General features: G+C 38.5%; 1 protein-coding gene across 1 annotated transcript; it reads left to right on the top strand.

Moving 5' to 3' along the window:
• The first annotated feature begins 2199 nt into the window (after positions 1-2199).
• crb2a (crumbs cell polarity complex component 2a) lies at positions 2200-19544 on the top strand. The gene is made up of 13 exons (XM_079847802.1): positions 2200-2500; positions 10553-11212; positions 11582-11777; positions 11999-12138; positions 12233-12403; positions 12634-12747; positions 12822-13790; positions 14117-14697; positions 14789-14954; positions 15095-15965; positions 16310-16426; positions 16522-16648; positions 16779-19544. Exons 1-13 carry the CDS (start codon positions 2407-2409, stop codon positions 16998-17000), a joined length of 4428 nt encoding a protein of 1475 aa, XP_079703928.1. The 5' UTR covers positions 2200-2406; the 3' UTR covers positions 17001-19544.
• The last annotated feature ends 397 nt before the right edge of the window (positions 19545-19941 follow it).

Genomic DNA, 19941 nt, shown 5'->3' with positions numbered 1-19941 from the left:
TGTGTGTGTGTGTGTGTGTGTGTGTGTGTGTGTGTGTGTGTGTGTGTGTGTGTGTGTGTGTGTGTGTGTGTGTTTTAATTAATTAATTGGGTTTAAGTCAAACTCTTCAAACAACCAATAAGGAGAAGTTCAATCCAAATACAGTGCTGGATCAACAAGTTGAGTAGTTCATAAAAACAGGTAGTTGTGGGTTTAGTAAGTATAAAGAAATGCAGCCTTGAATGACTAATGCAAATGTGATAGCTGAACTCAGCAGGATATATGATCTCAGCAGCTCATTATACACTGTTGGAAAAAGTCAGCAGGGAATCACTTAGGAGAGCTTTTGTGATTGTCTTGATTTGTGAAAGAAAATATCCAGCTGGGCTCAGTATTTTCTAACAAAACAAAATCCAAATGTCCTACTTCACATTAGTGTGGTTAGTGTAGTATGTTTTTCTAACACAAAACCTCACCTGACCCATGTGTTATTATTGTTAATACCTTGAAATATCAGTCATTGTTAACAATATAAGTAATTGAAATAAAGCTGAAATAAAATAAAATATAGATATTAGGCTAAAAAAATAAATAAAAATAAATAGAATGTGTTGCCTTAGAAATGTTGCAACTAACTGAAACAAGTTACATTTGAAGTATTTAACTAAAACTGAAATAAAAATAATTTAAAGCTGTATAGAAATATTTGTAAAAAATTAGGTCAAACTTTACAATAAGGTCCCTATTAAAGTGCTAACTAACATTAACTGACAATGAGCAGTACATTCGTTACATTATTTATTATTATTTTTTTGGTTAATAATTTGTTAAAAAAACTAAAAAACTGTAAGCATTAGCAGGTCCATTAAACAATATTAATTATGCAACTATACAATATTAAAAATGTATTAATAAATGTTGACATTAACATTAACTAAGATTAATAAATGTGTTAGAAGTATTTTTCATTGCTAGTTTATGTTAAGTAACATAGTTATCCCATGTTAACAAATGGAACCTTATTGTAAAGTGTTACCAAAAATGACAAAAGCACATAACAAATTAAAAGTTTAAAAGGAAATGTGATTTTTTTTTTTAAAACACCAATTCAAAATATTAATACATACTAAAATAATATATAAATAGTACTAAAATAACACTGACCTGAGCCATCTGCTGCCCACCTGAAAAAGTGTAGAACATTTAACTAATAAAAAGACATACATAAATCATAGTAAACTTACTTTTACAATAAATAAGAAACATTTTATTTTGTTGGTTTTATGTTACATCACAACACACACAAAATGACTTGCCCACAAATACACACATTTTCTTAAATTACTTTTAGTTTTTATAGTCTACTCTATATGATCTATATGATAACTCTACACCTACCCTTTACAGAAACCTTTTGTAGACATCATTTTGTCATTGTACTAAAGGGATAGTTCACCCAAAAAATGAAAATCCTGTCATCATTTACTCACCCTCAAGATGTTCCAAACCTGTATGAATTTCTGTCTTCTCCTAAACACAAAATAAGATATTTTGAAGAATATGGGTAACCATTATTGATGGTTGATGGACCCCATTGGACTTCCATAGTGTGGAGAGAAAAAATGGGGCACATCAACTGTTTGGTTACTGACATTCTTCAAAATATGTTATCTTGTGTTCATCAGAAGAAAGAAATTCATACAGGCTTGGAACAACTTGGGGGTGAGTAAACGATGACAGAATTTTCATTTTAGGGTGAACTATCCCTTTAAGCTCTTATCATGGTTACACTTTATTTTACAGTATGTGTAGTTACACATGAAAGTACTGGTAATATAAGATAACTACATGGATTAAGGTTTGGTTTTAGGGTAGGTTCAGGGTTAGTATCTAGTTATAACCCAGTTATTGTAACGGAACAGGACTTTAAAATAAAGTGTGACTGTTATCATTGGTATTAAAACATTTTTAGCTTTATGAATCATGTTTATCCTTGAGTCCTTGAGAATGTCCTTATGTACTGTTTTGTCTGAATCAGTTCCATTCTGTTCCCAAAGTGTAGCTAAGCAAACCCATCACACACAGAGGAGTCCTGGTGCTGAAGTCCACTTCTGGTTTTCCGGCCCCTCCCCTCTCAGTGTGATTAGTGTGGTAAGCCGCAGTGGGATTGGGTGAGAGAGTTAGTCTCATTACTACACGTACAAACACTGCTCTCAGCCTGACCGTTCTGATGCTGGACAGAGGAACTTTATATGAACGACACACCCTGATGCTTATAGGAATTAAGAGACCAAAGAGAATTTCAACAGAGCAGACTTTTAGCTTCAGGATCATGCGGGAACTCAGACGTTTGATGTTCCCCAAGACGGTTTAATTTAAAGGTTGCTCCACTATGAAGGACTCAAAGAGACATTAAGCTAGTTTGGTATGTTTGGATTGTCTCACGTCACCATGGAGATCAGGAAAGTGCTTCTGAAATGCCCCGGGACATTTTTACTGACCATGATGATGTTCAAATGGGGTAAGTTCTCTCTCTCCTTCTGTCTCAATGCCTAGAAAACAAGATATAATATTCTATGAACATATACTTACAACTTCTTACAACATTTACATTTATTCATTTGGCAGACGCTTTTATCCAAAGCGACTTACATTGCATTTCAAGGTACAAATTTACATTCTTATCAGTTCTTACAAGAGGCAAAAAATGGTTGAGAACACCTTTCATATAAAATCAGGGATAGAAATAGAATGGGATGTTTTGCTAATATTTGCTCACTTAAGTGTGTTTTATTCTAAGAAAGACCAAGTTTAATCATATATATCTCTGCTAGAGTCAAAAGCAACAGGTTGGATGTGGCTCTACTGGTACTTTGATTTTTTTGGGAAAGTTTACTTTTTACAAAGGCAGATGAAAGCAAGTAAATGTACTTTTATCCACACTATAAAAAAATAAAAAACAAATGTATTAGTAATAAGTGTTTTGTAATGATATTAGGAGACAAAAGCATGAGGAGGGCAACCACCCACAAAAATCTAACATCATGGTGATTTAAAAAAAAAAAACTGCATGGTAAGCCCTTGGTGTTCATTTTGTTTTTTTTTAGATATCATATCTTCTACACTCTAAAAAAAATGCAGGGTTGTTTCAACCTGTTGGTTTAAAATTTTATTTTAAAACCCAATGGATGGGTTTGTCCATATTTGACCCAAACATGGGTTGAAACAACTCTGCATTTTTTCGTTTTCTTCTGTTTTATACTGACACAGAATTCCTGGCACTGTTTCTCGCATTAGTGTTGTTGTCATTTTCTGTTATCTGGGACTACCAAAGATGTGCACTGGAGTGTTACTCGCCTCCCTCCTTCTGTCTGGAGTGGATATGACTGGTGCATGGTAGACGGGTGTATGGGGGAGGTTACCCATCTATTTTCCCTCCCTCCATCCATCCAGTCTGATTCTGCCCCGCTCTCAGGCCTCTGTCTGAAGCAGAAAAACTTGGGGGGTGGGTTCCATTGTTTCCCGTTGCCATGACACCAGGGCTGAGTCATTTGGACGTTGTGTTCGGGTGGAATCTGCGTTAAGCACTTTTAACAAGCTCTGTTTACTTTTGAGTCCTGTAGGCTTAATGCTCTTTCATCTGACTGCACGGTCAAGCTGTCTCTGAGTATTTAACTCTATGATGATCATGTCCAGGATAATAGCAAGTCTAAAGAAGTTTTGAGTCTAAAGTATTAATGGTTGTATATAAAAGCAAGTAGCCTATACATTTTAGTACTGAGTAATAATAATTAACTACATATTTACTACAGGGTTAGGATGAGGGTTTAGTTTAGGGTTAGTTGCATGTAATTATGCATAATTTATAGTTATTGGCTACAGTAACAACATGTGTAACAGGGACACTGTAAACATTTTTTTTTTAAATATTTTTTTTTTGTGCAATTTTACAGTAATAGCAATACCTGTAATAACTTATTGCTCTAGTCAATGTTAGTTTTGGTTCTAAGTGTTATATAAAATTGAAATGCAAGGTTGGCACTTACATTAAATACACTTTGCTTAGTCAAAACTCATTGTTCTGACTCACAGATCCTGCTGTTTAGGTGTTAAGTGTTGTATACAATTACAACACTGCATCTGTAGTGTATTTGCATAGACTAATGGGAGTCAATGGGGAAATTCAGCGAGATGAACAGTGAAACTGGTCTAATGTCCTGACTGAGCTGATAGTTCATGTCAAATCACGCATGCAAATGTAACATCAAGCGCTTAGGGAAACAAGGGGGATCCTGGAATTCACATGACTGTTTCAATGAAAATGTCTACAATGGACCCTGCCCCCAATCCTAATCCTAACAAGAACACTGACAGGGAAGAATAAATTCACATGACAAAGTCCACTGCATTCTCACAGTCAAGATTCTGCTAATAAAAGTGAGCCTATAGCTAGAGGAGCTTGCGTTGATGCTAACATTAACAAATAACGTCTTTATGTTGATCAGTGCTAAAAAATATCACCTATATAGAAGGTTCAATTAATGTTTTGGGTAATATACAATGTTATGAGTGTAATATACACTGCACGGCAAAAAAAAAAAAAAAAAAAAAATAGCTGTTTGGATTTAAAAAGGCAAATACGTAAGAGTCTATGATTGGATCATTATTGCAGTGATTATTATGTTTCTAGCATGTTTTATGTTTGGCAACAGTTCTTCTAACTCTAGTTGATGGAGTGTGTAGCTTTTCATTTCTTAGACATCCATGTAGGAAGACACATCATGGCCATATTCCAGGATGACAATATCAGGCTCAAATTGTGAAAGGATGGTTGAGAGGGAGCATGTAGAACCATTTCCAAACATGAATTGGCACCTCTGAATCCAGACCTTAAATTCAGTGAAAGTTTTTGGGATGTGCTGGAAGAGACTTTACAGAGTGCTGGACTCTTGCATTGTCAATACAAGATCTTAACCAAACTTGATGGAAATACATGTTGTGATGGTATTTCCATCAAGAGGTGCATCAATTTTTGGTCAAGATCTAGTGTATTATAGTAAATAAATAATACTTTTACTAGCTAGAGGAGGAGTTGATGAAAAAGATCACCTATTATTTAGAGGGTTAAATTAATGCTTTGGGTAATAATTATATATATATATATATATATATCAGTGCTGTCAAATCAATTAATCACGATTAATCGCATCTACCATAAAAAAGGACAATTTAGACAATTTACTTGTAAATAATAGCTGCTTAATAAAAAGGTTTTTACAAAATAATTCACTTATGTGCTCTTACAAAAAAAATCAAGCTTCCCATTTCTGCATTTAAACGCTCCAGACGCTGACCAGGTTTACTTTAGCAGTGTCTGCTACTTTAAAAGATAGTATGCCACAAATGTGGTTGATAAAACTGAAATCTTTTAAATTCTAATACTATGTTTTGGTTTTAGATTTACTTGACATAATAAGCTAATATCCTTCAGAACTAATGCCAAAAGCCTTGTGTTGATGCTCATGAGGCGTAACACTCAAAAGCATCACCTATAAAGTCTTAAAGGTTAAAACTTTGTGTCTAGGTTTAGATGCAGGGTGGAATAAAGCTAATTAGCCAATTAGCATCTGAGACTAGAGCTAATGACAGACGTGCTAAGTCTGAGTTCATATTGATGCTAAGAACAACTATTAATACTCACAATGAGTCAAAACTATATATTTAGTCTGAAAAGTTTGATTCTTAATGTTAGAACTCTTAATTTAGGTTCACATGAGAGAATTAAGCATGCATGAGTACAAACAAACTTGCACACACCTCTCCAGCGCCTGTGAAAATAACCAGACCACAGGTTATCACAAAGTCCTGTCACACATCACACACACGTCCCAGCTGCCCTCTTACTGTCATTCTCTCTGTAACATATTCGTTCCCACTCATATCTCTGGACAGATGCATATTAAGGGAGTGTTATCTCATTCAGATGATCTCCCCATCTGACTGGGCCACTAACCCTGACAAATTTCACAGCCATTGTATAGACAGTTGATCTCTACCTCCAAGATCCAAACAGTGTGTTACAGGGTTAACTGAAACTAAAACTACAACCATTAAAAAAAAAAAAAAAAACTAAACCCCTTACTTGAAATAAAATAAACATAAACTGAAATACTGTATATATGTATGACAAAAACACACAACAAAATAACTAAAAGACCTATATTTCAAATATACAAATAAAAACTAATTCAAAATAGTAATAAAAACTACGATAGTATCTTAATTATACTAGAATAGCACTGGTGTTACACACACATACAGATGCCGTTTCCCCACCTGACCCCTCTAAAACAATCTGTAACCCCTGAAATTGTAAAACTAACCAATCACGCCCCCTCACAGCAGGAAGTAAGACAAACAGGGATGATTGACAGTGATGTAAACAAAAGGGGAGGAGTTCTCCTTGATTGACAGTCAGTATCAGTGTTAGCAGTTTAACATGCATGGCTAACATTCTTCCAGCGGCCTCACACAGATAACCTTAAACACAAGTAAGCCGTAGTGCTCAAGACAGATGTCAGGAGAATGTCTCCGTCTGCCATAGGATGCCAAAGACTCTCAGATCTCTGTGAAACCTCAATGTTAAAGTCTGTATAATCAGAACCACTACAGCCTGTCTCCACCTCGAACCTAAACGTGTCACATCTGGGTGCTGTCCACATTCCAGCGAGATCACATTTAAGAGAATACAAATACTGTATGAATATGAATGGAACATGACCAGATCAAAAGGTGACAAGCTCACATTTGTAGCAGACAGATATTGTTGCAGTGCAGTGGGTAAAGGCTGCATAATTGATCAAAAATACAGTAATATTCTGAAATATTATTAGAAATTAAAATAACTGTTTTCTATTTAAATGTATTTTTAAAATGTAATTCATTCCTGTGATGCAAAGCTGAGTTTTCAGCATCATTACTCCAGTTTTCAGTGTCACATGATCCTTTGGAAATCATTCTGATATGCTGATTTGCTGCTCAAGAAACATTTCTAATTATTATCAATGTCAATGTATTATCAACAGTTTTTTGCTGCTTATTACTTTTGTGGATACTATGATTCATTATTTTATTCTTTTATGAATAGAACGTTCAAAAGAACAGCATTTATTTGAAATATATATTATTTGTAACATAAAATGTCTTTACTGTCAGTTTTAATCAATTTAATACATCCTTGCTGAATTAAAGTAGATAGATAGATAGATAGATAGATAGATAGATAGATAGATAGATAGATAGATAGATAGATAGATAGATAGATAGATAGATAGATAGATAGGCCATTAAAATATGGACAACCTCTTGTTGCTTTTGAACAAAAAGGTGTCTAAAATAACCAGCACTATTTAAATCGGACAGATGGTTATGCTAATGAAAAATAATCACTCTCTGGAATCTCTTGCTGGCACAAGGTGGCAGAGAACTGGATTCTAAGGTTACAGAAGCTGTCTGGCTTAGCAGTGTAGACTAACCTAAAGCTGTCCTGTTTTACACACACCACTCTGAGAGGATTACGTTCAGCTCAGTATGTGAAGACTTTGGCCTACTCGAACTTTCTTGACAGAAAGTACAAATATTTCATCTGAAATTATGATGAAATTCAAGGTCTAACATGTGAGCAGACAACACAAATATTGTGAATCAAAGGTTCAGTCAGTGAGTGTTCAAGCACACGTGTTTTTGTGAGAGTACATAAGCTAAATGAGGTACAGACCGTATAATCCACTTTAATTTTCTGTAAACAGTACAACACAGGTTAGCAGAGGGCTAAACAGAAAGCAGATAATCAGTGTCCTTCAGTGACAGGAAGGAGTAAGTAAAAAAAGAAAACTAGAAGAGGCACTTCATGTATGTCTGCCGTCAGTGGACTGGACGCTTCTGACGGGCATCATTATGCTCCATCTGGCTTAGTGACCCTTCATGGCAGCGTGAGCTGGGAAATCTTCTTTACTTATCACACTATACTGACAGGAAATGACATTAGCTTTAAAGAGATCTAAGATGGTGAGAAAGACGGAAAATGAGAGGAGAGGGGAGGTGGATCTGAGGTCACAGAGGTCAGAATCTCTTCGTCTCAGGGCCATATTAGCTTAGCAGTAACTATGGAAACTGAACACTTTCTGGGTCAGTCTGAGTGGAGCTCGTTTTCCTGGGCCGGGGGTAGGGAATGAGTGCTTATGAGTGGGTGTCAGACAGATCTGCATCCTACACAGTGAAACATGCTAAAATCAGAGTGTTCTTAAAACAGTTTTTTTTTTTTGGAACATAATGTGTGCATGGCGATTACTCCTAAAAATATCCACTTGTTCGTTTTGTTTGCTTTAAGATCGTTGTGTAAGCCGCAAGATAAATGTGAGCGTGTTCACACTAAGATCAGTGTGTAAGCTCTCAGTTGTGTTGTGTAAGAACAGTCTGTGTGTTCTGAGACTGATAAGATGTTTCTGTTCTAAAAGTAACACTTCCATGTTGATTAAAGTGTCTGGGCAAATACATTGAAGTGGGTCCAAAAGTCTGGAACTGACAATCCGGAAATCCAATCCAATCCAATCAAAATCGAATTTATATCTGGAAAGAAACAAAGATTCGGGATTTTGAACAATTTAGAGTAAAGGAATATTATGATGTTCTATCTTACACTAAAATTGTTATGCTGATATAGTACAATTTGCTATGTAATTTATCATGTAAAAAAGAAAGTATTACATTAGAAAAATAGAAGCATTTTCGCTTGTAGTATCAGACTTTGGGAACCTACTTGTCACTGCGATTAGGATCTGTACACTGTTGCTCCTAAAATTGAGACAAGTTAAGTCATGTTTATTCATTTACTGCTTTAAACAATACCGATTGTTTCAAAGCAGCTTTACAATAATAGGAAAATAAGATTACAAAAATGCATCATTTCACTTCAGAAGGCCTTTTTTAACCCCCTGGTGCCGTATGGATTACTTTTATGATGGATGGATGCGCTTTTTGGAGCTTCAAAAACTCTATTCGCTTCCATTATAAAGTGTGGAAGAGCCAGGATATTTTTTTATATAACTCCGATTGTGTTTGACTGAAAGAAGAAAGTCATAAACACTTAGGATGGCTTGAGGGTGAGTAAATTATGGGATCATTTTAATTTTGGGTGAACTAACCCTTTAATGTGATCTTAAAAAGGTTTAAGAATCAAGTTTTACCCTTGTGGGGACATTTGATTCCCACAAACATATCAAAAGTTGACACTCACAAACACATTTATGATATAGTCCCTTCACGCTTCACCTTATTTTCACAAAATGCTGCCCCATTTCTGCTATGCTGCCTTGCTACACACACAATGCTCAACATGTGCACACAGACACACATGCACAACACCTCATTCCTTTTGCCCATTCATTAATATCTTCCGCCTGAATGAATATTTGGGATGAAGGTCTGATCAAAGCGACATTGAGGGGGCCAGGGCAGCAAAGTGGTTGAGAGAAGTTGGGGGAGTGTTTAGGGGGACGAGGGGCCCCACAAGGGTTAAGGATGGGTGGGCCACACTAATGGATCTGAATTGAATGCGCAGTGGGGGTTGAGGGTCGAGGTCATGCAGATAACAGGAATTTGGAATGACGCAAAGAGCTTTCATGCGATTGGTTGATTTGCACGAGAAAATCCCCATGAATGCTTCGCATCACATTCTGATCTAAAAAATACATACTCATATGCACAAGCAAAATATGCAATTTACAATACACACTAGGTCACAAATTACAGGGGATCTCTCAAATTTTAAGACTTGTTATGACTAAGAAATGTAAAAAAAAAAAAAATATATATATATATATTATTATTCTGAACCTCACAAATGATCAACTTCACAGATGGGCTTGGTATTTGCAATGCTGATTTTTAAGAGATTATTTCACTTTGTTCCTCGGGCTCAGTCGGTCTTACCAAGGATTAAGGTTTGTGATCAACAGCCTGTTATTAACTGATGTCAGTATTACCTTTGTCTTGAATGGTATATGTCTCTTTTTGAAACAGAATCTTTCAAGTTTTCTGAAGAAAATGCACATGCAATGTTAGAATTATGCTATGTGGTTGCTAAGGTGTTCTGTGTGTTTTTTGGTTTGTTTGTTTGTTTGTTTTTTGCAGTTTGCTTAGTAGTTGCTCGATGGTTGCTTACCAGCCTAATCAAATGACCCCCACCTCCAACTTTCTATGACATTATGGGCCCTAGATGTCATATGTTTGTTATTCAAGGTCTATGGGATTTATTTCCCAATTTTATTGACAAGACATATAGACATCTATCACAAATCTGATTGCTTAAAAAGTCTCAGGACATCTCTCCAGTCATGTCTCTTTTATTCCATGTCTATTGGAAAAAATGGTGTTGGTCACCAAGCCCCAAACCCCAAGTATGATCAGTGGTAAAAAACTGACATAATTTTTACTTGGAATTTACATCGGGTTTCCCGTTGGTGATATGCATCAGTTAGAGGTACCATATTAAATCCTGTCTTTCTTTCTCTAGGTATATTCTGTTCCGGGTCATCTGATTTGTGTGCATCTTCTCCGTGTCAGAATGGGGCGACATGCGTAGATACAATGGATGATTATGTGTGTTTGTGTTCACGGGAAGGAGTACGGTACATGGGGAGGGACTGTGCGGAGCTGTACGACAGTTGTGTGTTTGCCGAATGTGAAGGGTGTGTCAGTGAACCTGGCACAGAGCACTACACCTGCCCAGAGGACATCAATGAGTGTGAAAGCGGGCCGTGTGTCGGTGCCCTCTCTGAGTGTGTGGACGAGCTGAATGGCTTCAAATGCTTGTGCCCACCTGGTTTTGGAGGAGAGGACTGTAGTCGTCGCATCACAGACTGTGTTGATGAACCCTGCCTCAACAATGGCACCTGTAGACGTATAGTGGATGGATTTGAATGCACTTGTTCAGACGGTTTTCGTGGTGAGACCTGCGAAGAGGACCTGGATGAGTGTGATTCACATCCCTGTCAGAATGGTGCAATCTGTCTGGATGGGGCCAACAAGTATCACTGCTTCTGCGTACCTGGATACCAAGGACACAACTGTGAGATTGACATTAATGAGTGTGCATCGAGACCTTGTAGGAACAATGGAACATGCATTAATGGGAAAGACCGGTACCTGTGTGAATGCCTGCTGGGATATACAGGTAATCTGTGGGTGTGGGTGAACATATTATTAACTTGTTTGAAATCTTAAGTTTCCACATTTTGTAACTGTATGATATTAGTCTAAAGCAGGGGTGCCCGATCATAATGCTGACAGGCAAAGGTCCTGCAAAAATTAGTTCCAACACACTAATTTCAGGAAATCCTAGTAGATCTTAATGGCTGATTCAGATTTGTTTAGGTTGGAACTAAACTCTGCAGGACTATGGCCCTCCAGAAGTAGGATTGGGCACTCCTGGTCTACATGGATGTTGACAGCAATTAATAACTGGTACTTGCCAAGTCGCAAGCTGTTCTTTATAGGGCATCTGATTTTTTTAAGTCATGTATTGTGTTTTGTATCTCTGTAGGAGTGAACTGTGAGATGGAGATTGATGAATGCGAGTCAAATCCCTGTCAGAACGGAGCCACCTGTCATGACCTAGTGGGGTTGTACACCTGTGACTGTGTGCAGGGGTTTGAAGGTTCCGACTGTGAAACAAATATCGATGAATGTGAGAGTGATCCGTGTCAGAATGGAGGAATCTGCCACGACCTTATTGATAGGTAACAGAACTCTGGAATTGTGGGAATGCCTGAAAGAGTCATGCAGATGGCATATCCATGCACTGGCCATTATTTTTTCACTTACTCACTGTGAGTAAAACAAATGTTACATGTTAGTCAGACTCTTCCTATCTAAGTGGTTGGTTATTGGCCAGAAAAAGCTGAAAGTTTCATTTTATGCTGAAAGTTAAAATAATGTGATTTGGTGTGTTTGTATGCAGTTATGAGTGTGAATGTGAAGGCACTGGTTTTATGGGGGACCACTGTGAGGAGGATATTCCGGAGTGTGCATCTCATCCTTGTCAACATGGAGCTACTTGTCTAGAAGGCATTAACCACTACAACTGTACCTGTTGGCCAGGTAGCTCTCCTTTATCCAAAACCGCACTCAAGTCTTTCAAGTCTTTATATGCCTAACTCTGCAACAAACTGAAACAATGTTAATGTGTGTATAGGTTTTGAAGGAGATAACTGTGAGGTGGATATAGATGAATGTGCTGATACTCCTTGTGAGAACGATGGTGAATGTTTTGAGAAGTCAAATCCAGAACTCTGGGAAACGGACTGGGAGTTCACCTACGCCACAGCTGTGGGTTACGTCTGTCAGTGCCAACCAGGATACACAGGTACCGGAAACATAAAAACAGATGTAAATGTAAAACAGTACAGTAAAACAATACACAAGACATTGCAACCACTTTCATTTTAAGAACTTGTTCCAGAGTTGAGCCTTACTATTTTGTGACCCAATATGTGACTGAATGGGTGGTGAAGGTTACTCAAGTAATGACACAATGTTTTACCTGAACAGAGTTTTTTCATGCTGTTTATTTGTTTTATTTGTTTATTTCCCCAGGAGAGAACTGTTCAGTGAACATAAACGAGTGTGTATCTGAGCCCTGTCACAATGGAGGAAGCTGTAAGGATTTGGTTAATGGATACACGTGTCTATGTCTGGAGGGGTTTGCAGGTTAGTGTTTGCATATGGGAAACTGTTTGCATGTGTATTTGTCTGTATTGTTCATTTTGGTCTGTCTTTCTCAGGTGTGGAGTGTGAGGTTAATATAGATGAGTGTGAGAGTGCCCCCTGCCTGAACGGAGGTGTATGTGAAGATGGAGTAGCTGAATACAAGTGCCAATGTGCAGAAGCTGAGGAAGGTCACCTGCCATGGGGGGGTCCCCAATGCACTGTGCAGCTGCTTGGTTGCATTGAGCATGACTGCCAAAATGGCGCCACCTGTTTGCCGTGGTTAGATGAAGAGACACATGGACATACTTGCCTTTGTCCTCCTGGTTTCTATGATGACATATGTTCTACACCAACCACATTTTCCTTCTCCTCACCGAGGTTCTTTCTGATTGAGGTTCCACCACTTGAGCGCAGAAGGAGAGACACAGAACACGAGCACCCTCTGGGGGTTCGTCTGCGCTTCCGAACCACTCTGCCGGATATGCTGCTGTTCTTTCGTGGCAATGATGAGCTCTTCTTATCCCTAGAGATTGTTGGGGGTGAGCTGCTTGCTAAGGCAATATCTAAGGAGGGAGAGTCACTGGAGGCTCAATTACCAGGTCTTGTAAGTGACGGAGGTTGGCATGAGGCAATGGTCACCATTGATGAACAGGATACCAGACTTGTGCTTCAGGTCAAAGGTCCAGGCTGTGACAATCAAGTATGCAGAGCTGAAGACAAGCAACCAGATGACCATGAAACTTTTTTGCACCACGAGACGCTCACAAAGGTATATGTGGGTGGAGTACCAGAGGAGTACATGGACCTTACATTGAGCGGCCATGGCTTTTTGGGCTGTATGGAGGACCTACAGATTGATGGCCATCCTGTCCTGCCCCATGATCTGGATGACAAGGAGGAAAGTGTAGAGTTAGGCTGTATAAAGACGGAATGGTGTCAGGTGGACCCACATCCTTGCTCTCAACAAGGGCAATGTGTTGACCTCTGGACGAGCTACCGCTGTGACTGTTATAGACCACACTATGGACATGACTGCAGCCAAGGTGTGCATAAGCAAATCCTCATACACTCAAACACTGATCTTGTAGTAATGTGTAGAGCTGGGATATTCAGCTCTGGTGCTGAAGGGTAATTGTTCTGCCAGGTTTAGCTCTAACCCAAACACACCTGAACAAACTAATAAAGATGATTACTTGGAAAATACAGGCAAGTGTGTTTGATTTTGGTGGGACTGAAACTCTGCAGGACAGTGGCCCTCCAGGACTGTAGTTGCATAGTTTTGGTGTAGAGGAAACCAAACTTATACAATAATAAAACATTGGCACATTATCATACTTGATTTTTGTCTCTATTTCTCTTTATTTTCCAGATTTTTCCTCTTGGACATTTGGTCATGAGCACTCTACAAGCTTTCTTCCATTTGTACTGCTGTCTGATATTGGCAGGAACTTCAGTGTCTCATTCTTCCTACGATCACTTAAATCAAGTGGATTATTATTTCAGCTACGAAGGGCAGGCCTTCAGGAGACAGAGGGAGATGATCCTTATTTTACTATGTACCTGGAAATGGGACGAGTACAGGTGACATCTGTAGCGGAGTCACCCACCCTATCAGCACCAGTGTTTGTCTGTAATGGAGAGAAGCTACTGCTTCAGTTGGACATACAGGAGGGTTGGGTATTCTTTAGCCATGGAGGATTGCGCTATAGGCTTGGCTCACTGCCTGACATGGAAGTTCTGAAGGGAGACCTGGTGTATGTTGGTGGAGTTCCAGGTGAAGAGGGTGCAACGGATTGGGGTGGACAATTTAAGGGATGCCTGCAGGACCTGAGACTAGATGATGTGCATCTGGCAGTGGAACCCTGGAATAGTACCCTCAGTGAGACTATATATTTCTCCAGTGAAGCAGAAAATGTGCTACCTGGATGCATTAGTGATGACACATGCAAGGTATGTAGACATACATTTTTGTTTTCATTTCATCAGACCTGCAATGATAATTACAGTTGGAAAGAGCTGTCGTTGTGCAATTGGTTTGCAGGTGGAGCCTTGCTTGAATGGTGGAGAGTGTACAGTCACATGGAATGACTTTACTTGTTCCTGTCCACGGGATTTCACTGGAAAGACATGTGAAACCAGAGTTTGGTGTGTCAGCGACCCTTGCGTAAATGGTGGACGCTGCGTGGATCTGTCGGATGGTTTTGAGTGTATGCTTATCTTGAACACCTAGCTGATATTTTTCAGTTTCTTGTTTGCTTGAAATAATTGAAATATCATTAATGTATAAATGTTTATAATCAAGTAGTAAATATAAATGTATGTTAAAAAAATATTTTTTTCTTACCAGGCATTGCTAATGCAACATTTGACAACACACCCTTACACTACAGTGCTAAGGGATCTGTAGTTGACCCAGTGACCAATGTTACCATGGAGCTCCGTACAAGGCAGGAAAATGGTGTGCTACTTCGTGCATGGAGAGGAGTGGAACTTCTACTGGTTGGTCTGTTGGATTCAGCCATTTATGTGGAGCTTCATACAGAGAACAGTGTGGAACCAGTAAAATTCTCTGGACAGAGACACATTGCAGATGGAACCTGGCATCGCCTGCTCATTGCCATGGCCAACCCAGAGCGTGATGCATCACAGTGGTTGGTTTTGGTGGATGGCATCATTGATGGTAGCAGTGCCCCAGTGCTTGCTGGTAGTTTAAGTTTTCTTAAAGACTTGTCAAGTGAGGTTGCACTGGCAGAGACGTACACAGGATGTCTAGGTGCTGTCAGAGTAGGTGAGGTGTATCTTCCATTTGTAGACAATGCCAAACCACCCCAAACATCTCGGTTTTGGCGGAGACAAGATGAGCGTGTGCACACAGGGTGTTTCGGGGCTCCAGTGTGCCACTCTCATCCTTGCAGGCGTGGTGGTACATGTGTGGATCTCTTCAATTCTTTTGGCTGCCAGTGCTCACCCGGCTGGGAAGGGATCACCTGCGAGAAAGAAACAGACGAGTGTGTCTCAGGACCCTGTCTCCATGGCAAATGCAAGGACAAGTTTAATGGGTTTGACTGCTTGTGTCACCCAGGATATGCTGGACCTACATGTTCGGAAAACATAGACGACTGCAAAGGATCGAAGTGTAAGAACGGGGGAACCTGTGTGGATGGAGTAAATGACTACACCTGTATCTGTCCCCCTAAGTACAGCGGAACACGTTGTCAGTGAGTTCCTACTGATCACACATTGATGCCTAGACTTGACTCGGCCATAACTTAAGACTCCATTTACAATACATACACCCTTCCACTCTGTTGAACAGAGAACAGGGTTATAATGTGGCCTTTGCATTACAACCAAATGCAAAACTGCTTGCAATTGTAAATACTAATGAACACCAGTGGGGGAGGGGGGGGGGGTAATAGTTCACTAACAATTTTTCCATTTTATAGTTATTTCTTGTTACTCAAGTTTGAATGAACCAGTGAGGCTGCATCCTTATCTGTTTGGGACTGTTTTGATCTGTTGGGAGTTTGAGCATTTGTTTGTTTGTGTTCTTGTGCATCAGGTATAACTACCCTCCTCTTAAATGTCAACTGGATTTTGAATGTGAAAATGATGGCATTTGTCATGACACTCAGTGGGGGGCAAACTGCACCTGCCTTCCAGGATTTACAGGAGACAGGTGGAATTAACACTTACATCCTTGTCCAATAGAAATAAATTGAATATACAAATACTGATGTAGATGACTAAGTGTTACGTTTTTTCCCCCAACAGATGTGAGAGAGAAATGGATGAGTGTGCATCTAGCCCATGTCTAAACGGTGGATCGTGTCTGGATCGGTTGAACCGGTTTCAATGTTTGTGTCCAGCAGGATTCAGTGGCCAGTTCTGTGAAACAAATGTAAGCAAACACGGAGTATAATAATAAGCATACAATTTAGGAGCGAAAATAAGAATGCAAACTAGTTCAGCAGTATTGATTGTTACTTTTTATACCTGCCAACAACAACAATTTGAATCTCTCTCTGCAGAAGCAGGCTCAGCAAGATCATATACCATGGCTGGCGATTGCAGTTCCATTGGTATGTGGCTGTATCCTCTTGGTGGCTATTGGTCTCATTTTCATGTTGATGACAGCACGCAGGAAGCGGCAATCAGAAGGAACTTATTCCCCAAGCCATCAGGAAGTTGCAGGTGCACGCCTGGAGATGGATAGCATGCTGAAAGTACCACCCGAAGAGCGTCTAATTTGAGAAATGTAGACAAGGTGGCAAAAACAGATGTAGACAAGGGCACTCTAATATTATCGGAGTGACTTCTTAAAGCTAAACTCAACCTTTCCAAGACCATGTAGTATTATGGAGCTACAATAATAAGCAAGTGCTACATCAAACAAGCAACCTAAAGATCTACTGTAATACAAATTACAGTAAAGAGGAAAATTTTAAAATGAGAAGTCATTAAATATGGTTGATCTTTCACCATAGATTTTGTCGAGACCAACAACTCTGGAATTTATCCAGCAACTCTCTCAAGTCTAGTTGAACTTGAACGTTGTGATACTTTACCTCACGGCATTATATGCCTGAACGACTTTGACAAAGTGTCATACAGTAAAGAGGCAAAAATATGAGTTTACATTCTCCCCACACTTCCACAGCATTTAAAATCTTTAACAAATCCCTTTCAAAGATAAACGCTGAAAGTAGTGCTAATGATGGAGAAAGCACCATTTTGAAAATATTTTTTTTCCACAGCATTTGAATGTACAAGGTATGATATCTGTAGCAAGACTGTTGTGTTAACTAGCTACTATTTCTGCTGTCGGCAATACTGGATATGATAATTGACACTAAGGAATGTGGCTTCATATTCATGCCAATGTGAATAATTAGCTATGCATTAGCATTTACAGGGGAGGGGAACAACAAACTAGTTACCCTTTTAGGCCCTGTTTACACCTGGTATTAAGATGTGTTTTGGTCGATCGGATCACAAGTAGACGAGGGTGACACATTCCTGTTTACACCTGGTGTTTTAATCCATCTCTTTTGTCCACTTTCAACCACTTCTGTCCTGATCTTTTTTTTGGGGTGGGGGGGGGGAGGGTCTATGGGTGGGTAAATTATATGGGCTTTTTCAGATCTTTCAGATCTAATGTACGAAATAAGTTTGCGCAATTTACAAATGAACGCAAAAGGGGACGGCAGAAAAACTACGGAGAGCATCAGCTTTCTTTCTTGCTCTGAAAGCCGCAAGACCACAAAAAAGAACGCTGTGAATGTGTGTTAGAAATCAGGAAAGAACAATGAGTTTGGTACGTTATTCATCTTCAAACCAAACTGAAGTCTTCTTCAGCCGAGAAAGTTTAAATCCTTTTGTGGTTGTTCGAACACATTCGATAACATGAGTGTTTACACTACGAAAAGCAATCCGCAAGAATGCGTTTTCGACTACCTCTGGAAGTGTTCGAAAGTAAACAAGCGCAAAATGTTTTAGACCCCGTTTACACCTGTATTTAGCATCGTCCACTTGTGATCAGATTGACGAAAATGCTTAATACAAGGTGTAAACAGGGCCTTAAAGTAATAAAAAATTATATATTTTTTGCTTTGGGGCATAACTTTTTAAGCATTGTTGCATTCACATTGTGTCAGAATTACTCTAATTACGCATTTATGATTACTAAAAACTATTCACTTTGTCTTTGTTGAGCACATTTCTGTCATATAAACAACCAAAAAGACTACAGTTAATGCGAGTTAGTTGGCAATATCACTAGGTTTATTTTTAATATGCCATTTTATTTTAGCCAATAACCTGCACTTTCACTATTAAACATTCGAGACAGCAAAGAGAAATAAATTAATGTAGTGATTACTTTTTTTTTGCTATCATTGACAAAGCTGCATATGGTGCTATTAAGCTGTCATGGATGGAGTCACAAGACAAATAACTTTAGTAGAATCTGAGCAGTTGTAATCTTGTAATTATGGTCATTCCAACAAAACAGTGAATGCAGCATAATCTGATTGAGACCGTTATTGGAAAAACTGTGAACATTTTACTGTTTGACAATCACCGCACTTCAAATTTTTATGGGGGGGAGGGGGGAGGGGGGGGGGGCGTTTATACGCATACCAGTATGAGACTACTAAAGATACAAACACCAAACTCAATGTTTATACACACTTACCTCTGGAATACACATGCAAACATGAACGCCATGAGTGGTAAAATAAAATTCTGCCTGTGTATGAAGATAAAAAAAAGAGAGATGAGATGAACATAATAACAAATCCTTGCTGATGCCTAAATGCTGTAAAAACTGAGTGAATGCAAGTTGCATTAATTTTACAAGTTGTATGTATATGTTGTAAATTGTGGCTATAATTTGTGTTTTCTGGTCTGTTGTATATCAATCTGGCTTCCTTCAAATGTGTGCCTAGGAATTACTAAAACTAAAAAGTACAGTGTGAACTGCAACATCAACATAGGAATATATTTTTTAATGTGTAAATGTGCAAAAACTGTTTAATAAAGGTGTTTGTGTTTAAATGTGTAAATTGAGTAAAGGTCGGATCCATGATTATTTGTGCTTGACTTTTTAAAATGTCATCACTTGTGCTTATAATTAGCAGCACTTAATTAACATGTTAAACACCCCTAAAATATTATACATAACAATATGTGCAAGAATACTGGGAATGACAATGATTAAAAATAAATAAATGGGAGCAAAACAAATGTCAAGCTCGCAACTTTCACAGGAATATACTGTGCTTTTTAATTATGGCAAACACAAAAAAATAACATCCAAATAAAAATGTAAAAAGTGCAAAATGATAAACAGGATATGAGTTCACATTAGGATACATTCCAAGAGAAAATTGTATTTTACACATCAGAAATGCATTTCGATAATTCCATTTTGCTGAGAGCCGCTCTCTCCTACCATTCAATCTGAGATATCCAAACATCAGAGGATCCTGTCAAAATACAATGGGTCGTATAATGGTTGTTAAATCCAAGCTAAGTCATACTATCAAAACCTGTTTTATGTTAGATTATAGTTTGACATTTTTTCGCTCTCAGAATACATGGTCACATTCAGGGACGTTCCTCTTTGTCTGTTGTACAGTGATGTGCAACACTTTACCCAGTACAACATTTAACACTTAACACACTTTAATG

Source organism: Squalius cephalus (assembly GCF_949319135.1).
Source record: "Squalius cephalus genome assembly, chromosome: 17".
NCBI classification, from domain to species: Eukaryota; Metazoa; Chordata; class Actinopteri; order Cypriniformes; family Leuciscidae; genus Squalius; species Squalius cephalus.
The sequence above is the reverse complement of the archived record's forward strand: the minus strand, read 5'-3'. Positions and strand labels throughout refer to the sequence as shown.